Raw genomic sequence first — 12,145 nt, 5'->3', positions numbered from 1 at the left:
GCGAGAGAAAGCTCACATGAGACACGAAGATCCCAATTAACGCGATATGCCGCAAAAACCATTGTAAATCGTTCGTGTACGTTGTAATTGGAATAATCTTTAAACCAGATTATGCCAGATTCTAATAGATTGCACGTTCGTATTTGAACATTTTTTTCGACCATATTTCCATGTATTTCCGCACCATCTATTATATTCTAAACGCTAAACAGAACTTGAACAAGAATTTAAAATACAGTCAACTTAGAATTCTGCGATCTTAGAAAATAAATAAATAACTCCCTTAAAACTTTATAGCTAAATTCAACGATAAACAAATTCGATGATAAAACAAATGACGCTTATAACGTTGCAAATTACAGAACACCCGATTTTTACATTATAAAAGAGAGATCCGTAAACTATGATTTGTCAGTTCCCCGATATTGTTAGTTAATAAACTGACCGTGCAAGATGGTTCGGGACATTAGAAATGACGTTTCGAAACTTTGATTTTAACAAAATAAGAAAGAAATGAAAATTATGCCTCTTCTTCGAGCCCTTTACTCTTCGCTAAAACGATCGAACCTAATTAATTTCTTTATATTTTAATTTACACGTTTATCTACGAGTACCTTCAATTAGAAAATTATGGTGTAAAGGTGCCAGCTATCGGCACAGGTACAAGCGAAGAAGCGACCTACATTTTTCACTGGTAATCTATCTAACAGATCGGCCGCAACTACAAGCTCAAAACTAAGAAGTCCAAGAAAATCCCACCGACGCCAACACGCTAAACCAGAAAAACGATGGTGGAATTCCAGTTGAACACGGACTGAAGAGAAAAGAAAAAAAAAGAAAAAAAAATAACAAGGACACTTCCGCGTGATTGGAAAGTATATTAGCCGTAATTCCGGCGCATCAAAGCACGGCAATATTTCACCGTTTGCCGATCCCACCTTCGCTTCGTCGAGGGGGATTTAAGGCAGAGATACGTCACGAAAAATCGGTCGACTCACGATGGAGAGAGAAGGGGGGGGGTGAAGGTGAGGCCTATATAGATTCACGGGGTCGATAGCCTGCAGGAGCAACGTTGAAAGACGAGGAGAAGAGGAGCCCCGTTGGAACGTAAGCGGCGAGAAAGAGAGAAGAAGAGGTGGAGGATCGAAGAAGGAAATCGGAGGATGAGAGCGAGGGTGAGATCGCAGAAAACGGGAAGCACGAACGACGGTCAGACACTGGCCCGGTTATAAATGAGGAAAGCAATTTCCAAGTTGGCGACTTGACGAGCTCGAGGCCCATGCCCGTGCTACTCGATGTGGAAAGAGGAACGTTAAAGAAGGTGGCAGAAGGGGGCAGAAAAGGATGGGAGGGTCGGTGGTCCCGGTACGAAGGCGCAAGGTGCTGAAACCGATGGCGGAAGACTCAGGAAGGGATGACTAGACGAGGTGGGCAATATGGCGGGCGATTAATGGCTTTAGTTACTGCCGACCTGGCCGTGTCCTTCCCGAACGCGTCATTCTCTTACCTTGCCAGACTGTCTCCAGACGTTTCTCATTACTACCGGCCAGTTAATAGCGCGAACGGTGATCGTCTGGTTGAATAGTTCCTGAAAGTGGCTCGAAAATTTACTACCCCATTCGATAACGCGCAACGTTCCGCGGTACCAGCGCTTTATAGCTCCGTTTTCCAAGCTTTAATCGCTCCCCAACCAAAGGCTTTTCCTTTGCATCTCAACGACCAATAACCAGACGAAATTTGAACGTCGCAGACCAGGTTGAAAGATCGAGCGACAGCCTACCATGAAAGATCGAGAAACGTTCTCATTTACGATCGTTGCATATCGTTGAATTTTTGCAATTTGTAATTTCGATGAAACAAAATGTCTCTGTATGCTGTTGTTGTGTACGTCGGTATACGCTGCCACTCGAAAGATCGTGAATACTTCGCTGTTCCTAATGGAATGCGATTTCAGCTCAAAATTACACTACGCTAGACTGCTGATGCTTATGCAAATTCATACTTTCGTGAATACAAAGACATGGAACTTAGACGGAGATTTGTTTTATTTAGTAAGCATCGTAACGAGCGTTTGATCATGAAATTATCATTAATTTATACATTTTTAGCAATATTCGAGTATTATTAATAGGAATTAAGCAAAGTGTTACGGGCAGCATATCAACGTATGTATATGGCTAAATACAGGTTGAAATAACTTTTAAGAGATTTCACGGATGCTTAAAGCGGGTACTTTGTATATACAAAAATATTTTGCGGGAAAGGGAGTTTAAGCGCTTAATGTAGTTTTAATCTATTAACTGAGAAATAGAGGAAAGAGCGCAAAGTTGCTAAAACGTATGGCGCGTTTGGTGAATAAACATGAGCTACTGATATTAATTTTAATGCATTATAATTGAGCTCCAAGGAGTAAAATGTTCCGTATGATTAATTTTAATCGCTGTGGTATAGGTTTGCAGATACAGGTGTACATTTATTTTAAAATGCAACGTTTCTGGCAAAAATTAGTACAGTATCTTCATTTTACGTACGCTAACGTTTAAACGCGCTACGATACTACCCGTATCTAATTGTTTCTCGTCACAAATTTATTTTACTAAACTTCTCGCCATGAAATATCAACTAATCGTTTAACAAAATTGGATATGTATCTCTCCTGAAAGTTACGATTATTTTCGTTTCCAGTCACATAACAAAAATATTTATGAATATTATTACTTATAATATATTTGCCCGTCGCAGCTAACATAACTAACAAGAGGCAAACAAATATAATATAAGTATTAATTGCTATCATCAACGACAAAGGATTTCTAAGGTGATATAAGTTTTCCTTTTCTATACATATTTCGTATTTTATTCCATTCTCACACTCGCAGCACGCTAATCATTTTTCGACGCCGTTAGACCGAACGAAAGCTACTCCATGCCTCCCTAAGCAACGTTCGATTCGACCGGATAGTATGATTCGCCATAATAAATCTTATCCGAGGAGAATCCGGTAGCGAAGCACCGGTAGCACAATTTTAATCCGCACCCATCTTAATCGTGGGTGTGGTGGAGCCGCGTAATCAGCTCTTTAATTCTTGTAAAATCAGGGATAACGAGCAGCTTCGTTCGTTTCCACGTCGTCGGTACGTCTCTCTTTCTCGCCTTCCACTTTTCTTTCGCTCCTTTTGTCGGCTGGCAGACCCTAACTCAGCGCCACGTTCACGGATATAGAGGCGATCGTTACGCCGAAAGATCATCAATCACTACCGCGTCGGTTTAACTCGGCTACACGCAAAAGAGCCAGCTCGTGCACGCTCCGATCTACTTTCTTTTTTACACTCGGTTACGCGGAAATGAACGAAAAAAAGAGGAAGAAAGAGAAGGGAAAAAATGAAGAAGAAACGAAAAAGCGGACGAAGACAGGGCTCGAACGCGAACAGAGATCGCCGATCGCGTCAAAATGCAAATCTCACTGCCGCTGCGTTTTCGAATACTTATCGTCTTTTTCTTTCGTTTTGTTTCTTTTTCTTTTTTTTTTTTTTTTTAACGGTGATTTTTCGATGAAAAGACAAAGATGAATATTTTTACTTTAATATGAATCTATTCCGTATAACCAAATAAATATAATACTCGAAAGAAATATCGAGCAATGAGATTAATTTCGATACGGATTCGTGCGTAAAACAGCATTTTGGTCGAAATCGAAACGATGTAAGGTAATGCAAAGGTAAACAACGATCTTTTCGCTGGGGGCGACGTAAGTTCCATGCGGTGTACGACAGAAAAATTCTAGCTGCTAGAATTATTTACTTTAGTCCCTTATCGCGACATAAAGTGATAATTCTAAATAGCAATTCTGTTGTAATTGAAAAAGAAGAAAGTACGATGTTCGCGAATCCGCAAATTTAACTACACCGATACATATTTTATCGTTTACGCTCGCTCCAAAACTCCAAGGCTGATAAACGATATAAGTATCTCGTCTCATTTCCGTTCGAAATCTTCGCTTTCGCTACTTACATCGTGCATCGTTTCAACTCGCCCAATTATACAAGTTCCCTGTCCTCCGTCATCCTAACGTTCCCGCCAATTTCAGTGCAACGGTATCCACCAGCCGCGAACCAAACAATCCCCGGCAGGGACGGTCAATTAAGAGAGAGAGAGAGAAGGAAACACAGAGGATAGCCCGGAGTGGAACGACGCGGCGCGGGCGGCCCGCCATCGAGGTAAGTGATGGAAAAGGCTACGAAGAAAAGCGCGAGACGACGTCACCGCTGAATGTATCCATGAGATTCGAGTCTGCAGCTTTCGACTATTTCCGGTATTCCCGTGCGCCATATGAGGAAGGAGGTAGCGACAGCGTGTCCTATACGCGATGACAAAAGGCGAAATATGGGTTGGATCATCCAAATGTTCTGGCTGCCTTCTCTACATACTCTGCCCTGCCACAGACCTCGTCCGTTCTCTCTCGCCCCACCCCCTTTTCAACCCCCTTAGTGCTCGTAATCTCCGCTCGTGCCTTCGTAATAAATATAAAAGTACCCCGAGCGGCGGCTGGTCCGGGCTATAGCTGATAGTAACGCGACTGTTGCCTTGTCAGGAAAGACCGGATGGCGAAAAGCGGGGGTGGACAGGGTGCCAGTATATTATTTGGCGGGCCTCCAGCCGGCCGCGAGGCTCACTTCGTGCTTTTCATCTTAGGCATAGACTCTTTTTTTATTTTTACCTTTTTTGTTCCTTTTTTCTCCACATCTTTTTTTTTTTATACATCGAACAAAAGGAATATACGGTCTACACCCGGGCAGCCAGGTGAGCGGACGGGTATCGATGACGGCTGCCGTTCTGTTCTCTTGATTCCACAATTTTTTTTTTTTTTTCTCCCCCGCGTACGTTGATTTGACATTTTCGTCCGTGCATTGTGAACCGACGACTGAAAGGCCTGAATGGCCGGGAATAAAGGGCTCGCCTGGTGAACGCCGCCCGAGGAAAAGGACGCGCCACGATTCCGTGCTGATACCGCGACCGCCTCTATACCCAACGCCGCCCTCTCTCTTTCGCGCTTTACAATTTTCAAGCTCGTAAGACATCCGCGGAACTTTGCCGCACTGCTTACCGGACACCGTTGCTCACTGTTCGAACGTTTCTTTGTACGGCTGGTTAGCTCTTGTCGTTGATCGTGCCTTATTAATTGAGCATTGTTCGTGCGAAGATAGAATTTGAAGGTGTGGAGACGCTGTAAACTACGGTACGGTCCTGTTTAAGCGAACCGAAGTAGGCGATACAATTTGTTCGTCGTGAGAATTTCACGGTTTCTAGGTTTAAGCGTGTACATCTATGTAAAAGACGAAGAAATTTATCATGTGCAAGCTGTTTCTATTTTACTGAAAAAGATCAATAGGATATTTATAGTATTTTGTTTAAATTGTTTTTTATAGACGCTTCAATATCAATGTATTCTTTTAACAGAGTTATATATTTTTACAACGCGCACGATTTATTAAATATCTATTATGAATATTGGTAGAGTTTCTTAGGGGTTACGTAAAACAAAAATTTTGTCTATATCAGCTGATAACACTATAAAACCGTGTCAAAGAACAACTACTGGGTGTGCAAAAATGTGATATAAAACGTTGCACGGTTTCGAAACTAAATCTTTAAGGAAGTTGCAAATCTGCGTGTTCGGTAATAAAAGATACGTAAAAGAATGATAACGTAATACGTATGCGCAAAACATATAGAACCGCTTTTCCCCAAGTTATATATTTTTACTGTTTATCCTGTGTGTTTATTAATCCAGATTTTGATAATTGACGTATTACGTCGTACATTATCATTCCACTGTTTCTACGTTATTTATAACAGGTTATTCGAACTTGACATTTGCCATCGATACATAAAAATATCCGATAAAATACTCCTCGAGTGTTACACGAGATACACACTTTGTTATTGAAAGCCTTTTTAAAATATAAATTGCCGATAATAAATAAATATATGTATATATTGTATACAGTGTATATCATACAGCTATACACATATATAGCTTCATTTAAAAATGTACTTCGACATGGAAATCTCTATAATCTCTGTTAAATCTTCTACATTAAATCATATAATTTTTATACAGAAAATATTTTCGAATTTTTAACAATTAGAGAAATAATCTCATTTATACGCTTAAACTAAATGTATACTACAAATAAAAAGATATATATTTGAAATGATTTTTCCATACTTTAAGAAACACGGAAGGTTGTATTGAGAAAATATAGTTTTGCAAGTAATATCGCCAACTTGAACAAGTAGCAAACTTAAACTTAAACTTTGGTTCTTTTGTTATCTCACACGCCTAAAGATCTTACGTTTGTTAATACTCGAAATTAAAGTATTCGCGTTACGATCATCGACCTACCATATACTACCAAGCAAAATCGTGTATGAAAAAGTAGCAAAATAAATCATGTTGTTTCAGTATTAGTTGTTCGTACTCGCGAACACGTCTACCATAAGATATTTGCATTCGATATCGTTTCTGTCAGATAAGCGGTTACCTGCCTACCGCGCGTACCGTCTAGACACTCTAGGATAGATAAGTACCGACACACCGATCCCGTATACACAGATTTCTCGGTTCGATCGTTAATGTACATCATTCGGATAAGGATCAACATATCATAAATATAAGCCGGCAAAAGCGTAACTTATAGCTTATTAAACATGATTTACCACAAATCGTGCACAATGTAAAGTAAATAACGATCTGGTGCAATGACGATGATACCGGCATTCGTAAAAAAAAAAAAAAAATAGGGAAGATGGAATAAAAGTTGGGCTAAATGAAAAGAAAAATGAGAAAGAACGAGGACGAAGAAAGGTTATTTAAATCGACAAGAGTATTTGCTCGATTCGTAGAACCTTAATTGCCACTCTATTTTTGCTAAAAAAATTTTAATTATGTAAATATTTTTTATGAGAAACATTTCTTCCAAGATTTTGTCTAAATGACATCGAAAAATACGTAGGATGTTACAAAAGGAAGGTCTAAGATTGTAACGTTGTAGTATTCGTGAGAAGGACTACAAAAGCATATACATCGACAAATATACGTGCTAAGCTTAATCCTTTGCATGCTGCGTCAAGTTTTCTAGCCACTTTATATCAAATCCTTTTCTCAACTAAAGATACAAAAGATACAGAGAAACGAATTTCTCGAATTGGCTTCCAACGATTTCAAACTGATTTCTATTACGTTCAGAGAAAGCATCTGTGCATTAAAGTATATAGAAATAAAATTCTTGAAAATGTACATTTAATCAGGTTTTCGTTCTACCGCGAAGATAGCCGACAACACGTGTTACGTTTCGGACAAGATACGTAGCGAATCGACAACGTGTTAAGAATCATCATTGGAGAGCGATACGATAACGAGCTGCGTTTCCTGGTCCGCAAAAGGCGTTTGAGGATGTTAATGCCCGAGTGGGTTGCACACGGTTGTAGCAGAATGGGTGCGTAACAGGAGCGCATAAAAGCGTTCCATATAGACAGAGCATACTCCGTATGACTTCCACCATGGAGAACCCGCTTAGAGAGTGCATAGCCTCGGTTGCGTGGGAACTGGAGCACTCTGCATACGGAGAATGGTCCGCTGCGCCACGACTCCGGCGACCAAAGACGACGAAGACAACGACGAAGAGGAGGATCTGGACGATGCCGGTGCAGCACGAGGCGCACGAGATCCTCTCTATAAATCACAGGCTGCGAGCAGTTTCTCTCCGTGCAGGAGGTGGAACAATATCCTCTTCTAAAGTCTTTGCCTACCGTGCGCCTACCGTACTCGCCTCGTAAGCTTCCCTCCGCCGCTACAATAGCGTTCGCGAAGGATTCGCGATGCGCGAGCACCGTCTGATTAAATACAAATGGAAAGAACGGACGTGGAACGACCCCGGATTACGGGCCATGTTCCGATTTCAATCGCCAACCGGTGAATCTTCGAGAAATTCCATCGGGTTATTTTTTCGTGCATTTTTTCTTTAAGAAGGGGCGAAATATTTATCGGCGAACGTAAAGTTTTTGAAGATGCGTTTCGCAGATGGTATTTGTTATTTAAACGTCGAAGAAGATCCTGGTAACTTTACAATTTGAAGTTTCTTTGTATCGTGAGGATGACTTGTGCGATCCAACTCGTCAAACTCTACAAGCTCGGTTCCTCCACTCAAAGCATCGAAACGGTTATTTTTAGTCGAAGTTTATTTATTTATTCTAACACGACTCTGTTGGTATATTGAACGGAAGTTGCCATATCTTATTAGCGATATTTTATATGGAAAGGGAGACGCAGATAATTTGCCTGTTAGAAAAAGGTAAAAAAGGGATCGCGACTGAAAAAAGAATGTAGGAACCACTAAACCAGACTAAGCGTCACGAACGAGACCGATCTCGACCCCCAAAAAACAACCTACCTATGAATCATAGCATTTGATTAAGAAACTGGCCGAGAGAAAACAAGATCCGTACCGGTAGATTCCCCGTGAGATTCGCGACGTGGGTCTCGTTAGCGAAGGCGAAGCCGATATGGGGTTTACTTATCGGCGGGCGCACGTCGCGTCGGCGGTGGCGGCGGCGGTGGCGGCAGTGTGCAGAGGCCAGGGTAAACGGTTAAGCACCGTTTGCAACGGACAGTTCCACACACATCGCGTCGGAACTGTCTGCCGCTGCCGGTTTCGCAGCTGGCCTGATATATCCTCTGTGTTCTAGTCGCCCTCCTCCCACCCCCAAGGGTCCGCTATTTTTTCGCGCGGCTCGCCGTCTCGAGCAGCATTATTAATGACCGCGGAAACCGCGTCAAAGATCTCACGAGCGTGCGCGAGCGTGATCCGTCCGCGTGTACGATACGCATTTTTTAAACCGCGCCACCGCTGCCGCCGCCGCCGCCGCCGCCGCGTGATGAATGGCGGTTAACCGGAGTCGGAATGTTCTTGTCCCACCACGGAGAGAATCGGCCAGAGATCCGTGGATCAGCTACTAGACGCATCGTGATTTAACGCGGTTCGCACGTATGACGTGCCATTGTGATTTAGGTGTTTAGATATTAACGGTTGTGCAGACCGATACGCACGACCACTGCCACTTCGCTTCCCAGAACCTGGGAAATAACGCTCGTTTCAACGAGTATTTTTTACCCGGAAAATGGAGGATTCCAGTGATACAGGAATGTAGTACGGAGGAAAGACTGCACCGCAAGCAGTGTTCATCGCGATCAATTCGCTCGATGCGATCGTGTTATTAATGGATCGGTGATGTGTATCCCGGAATCTTCTGTATCGAAGGATGTACTAATATGAAAAAAACCGTCAAACTTTGGACGGAGATACATGGTGTATTGCTATATCGATATCGATAATGTTTTTTTTTTTCTTTTTTGTTATATGAAAAGATATCTCGTGGATGGTTAAAACGGAATAGTACGTAAAAATGTTTTCGGTGTTGGGATTCTTACTTTACCCTAAGTAGTCTAACGCTATTATATAATGCTATCGCACAGGAAATGTACTTAAATGTCGTTGCTTTTCCGCTTATCATTATCTAACTAATTATTTCTCAGAATATATTTCTCGGCGTTTTTAGATTTTATTGTTCATCGATATAATCTAACTCGATACCAGTGAACCTCCGTCTGAAACAGTAGAGTATAAACTATTCCTATAATACCTAGGAGTTCATCGATTCTATCTCTATAATTTCCGTTCGAATAATAGGAATCTAAAGATAAGTAGATTCAATCTGTTCGGCAAAAGTGCATTTAATCATTAAATACTCTTACAATGACCCAAACTTTCGTCCCAACGATCAGAGTTCGGATAAACGTAGGTAATTCTACTTTATAACCATATTCCAAACTCGCATTTATACCGCGAAAACGGTTAAACCGTGAAAAGAGAAATCAAAGGTGCGATTACATTTTCGACTTCTTCAGCGTTGCTATGTCAGCTTCCAAGTTAAAAACCTTCCGGGTAAGTTCACGAACTTGTTCGTTCAATCCAGCCACGCTGTACGGCAACGTATCGGACGATCCAACTTTCCTATCGACGCATTTATTCAAAATGACGTCGTCTTGTTCCGCGCCAGGTTCGTGAGCCAAACATTCCTCGATTAACAGGTCGCTGATACTCCAATCCTTGATGAAACGGATATGATTGCTGCCCAAATACCAGGTCATCGGGGAACGACACCTATAAGACCAGGGATTGCCGGCGATTAAAATTCTACGTAGTTTCTTCAGTTTCCTCAACATGTCCGGAGACAGGCACGCGTTCAGCTCGTTGTAAGCGATGTCCCAAACTTGCAGTTCCGTGAGCAGATCGTAAATTTCCGGATCTATATCGACGATCCGATTACGCCACAGGATTAACGCTTTCAGACTCGATAACCCTCTGATCCAGGAGGCATCGATCTTCCGGATCTTATTGTTGACCAGGCCCAACACTTGCAATTTCTTAAGACCTCTGAAAGCATCTGGCTCGATATCCTCCACGCCACATCCCGTTATGTTTAATTCAACGAGAGAGTCAGAATATTTGGAAAATGCGCCAGTCTTAATTTTGCTGATGTTCGAATCGATGATATTGATCCCGGCTGCTCCAGTTGGTATCTGTAATTGCTGTATTCGATATTTTCCATCTTAGTCTTTGATCGCATTTTACAAGATCCAAGTTTCGTTTATACAGATCGTTCCGAAGATAGTTAGTCGTTGCTCGCTGTTACTTCGTTTCGTAAAGCACACAGCGCTTCCGATTATTATTCTTTGTCGATCTTTTTGAAATTTGTACGTATCAAATGTTAAATGTCGAGAGAATAACGTGTATTCTACAGGCAAACAACGATATCTCATAAAACATTGATAATAAAAGGACGAACATACAAAACGACCTAATCATTTCTATTGCTCTATAGGCACCTTAGAACTAAACCATTTGCTTTTTCTTAATCATAATTAGACTGCGGATGTTTATGCAAACTTATACTTTTATAAGGATAATTAGAGAAATAGAATTTAGGTAAAGACTATACTACGTATTAAGTACTGTAACGATACATTGGATATTTTATATTATTTTTGCATGTAACGTGTATTCCATATATATTTGCGCCTTCAAAATGCATAAAAATCCGTCTAATCGTAACAAACGAAAGACAATTTCGGATTAGATTAAATGGATTAAGCGAAAAGTTTCCGACTACACTTATTCCTAAAATACCAAACGAAGAGAACAAAGAACAAATTGGAAATCGTGGCGATAGAAACGCGCGACCGGCTATTCCTCTAACAAGATAGTCAACAAAAGCAGCAATTTCTCACGTTTAAATCGCTTAATCCCTCGCACTGGTACCAATCTTCCCGTCCATTCAATCCAGGACGACAGATCGCCGTGCAGGCCGCCAAACATGTCGCTAAGATTATCGTTCCGAGCGAGCCTCTCATGTTGCGCGAAATTTCAGCAAACGACTATCCGTGCACGCCTCGACATTCGCCTTTTATACCGATTCGAATCGGTTGCCACAAGAACGTTAATGTCACGGTCGTCGTCAAGGAAAATATAAAGCGGGAAAATACGAGGAAATACAGAGACCCGGCTACACACGCTGATGCCATCGCATCGTGCGACGCATATCGGACAATCAAACGTAAAACGACAGAAGTGGCTACGAACAGTCGGAAAGATTTCGTTTTCCCTTTGCCGTGTAAGGAATCCTTCCCGTTTTTTTTTTTCTTCGACAAACGACCGGTTTATTGGCGGACGACGCGACGCGTTGATCGTTATTGGGACGCACGCGACTTCTTGGGATGTTTCACGCTCGACGGACGCGTAAGAACGTAACGAGCCCTTGATTGAATAATTAGGATTCTTCGTGACGTCCCTCTTTAGCCGGCCTCGTGTCACCGATGTTAAATGTCTTGTAACAGACGGAACCGGTTTTGCCACGTTGCGCTCGACGCAATATCGATCGCGATGCCTGCTATTTGACGCCTTTCAGTCTGCCTCGCTTCCACGTTCGGTCCATGTGGAAACATTTTTAACACGTGTTACGATATTCTTAATGACACGCGTTTCGCTTGCTAGCTCTTTTCTTTCATCTGAATATATAGTTTCCT

The 12,145-nt window shown here is 41.7% G+C and overlaps 1 protein-coding gene across 1 annotated transcript; it reads right to left on the bottom strand.

Annotated features, from left to right (window-relative positions):
- Positions 1 to 9,773: 9,773 nt before the first annotated feature.
- LOC117235722 (slit homolog 3 protein-like) lies at positions 9,774 to 11,530 on the bottom strand. Its single transcript, XM_033498018.1, has 2 exons — positions 11,351 to 11,530; positions 9,774 to 10,651 (listed from the first exon to the last, which is right to left on the bottom strand). Exons 1-2 carry the CDS (start codon positions 11,471 to 11,473, stop codon positions 9,947 to 9,949), a joined length of 828 nt encoding a protein of 275 aa, XP_033353909.1. The 5' UTR covers positions 11,474 to 11,530; the 3' UTR covers positions 9,774 to 9,946.
- Positions 11,531 to 12,145: the final 615 nt, after the last annotated feature.

This window comes from Bombus vosnesenskii, unplaced genomic scaffold (assembly GCF_011952255.1).
Source record: "Bombus vosnesenskii isolate JDL3184/JDL3185 unplaced genomic scaffold, Bvos_JDL3184-5_v1.1 scf7180000013319, whole genome shotgun sequence".
Lineage (NCBI taxonomy): Eukaryota > Metazoa > Arthropoda > Insecta > Hymenoptera > Apidae > Bombus > Bombus vosnesenskii.
This window is presented reverse-complemented; position numbering and strand designations above follow the sequence as displayed.

What these genes read in the sequence shown, in the direction of transcription:
- LOC117235722 (XM_033498018.1), bottom strand. Translation starts at nt 11,473, where the DNA reads ATGAGAGGCTCGCTCGGAACGATAATCTTAGCGACATGTTTGGCGGCC. An exon ending in AGGGATTAAGCGATTTAAAC is followed by an intron (nt 10,652 to 11,350) that starts GTGAGAAATTGC and finishes TATCGAATACAG; the next exon opens with CAATTACAGATACCAACTGG.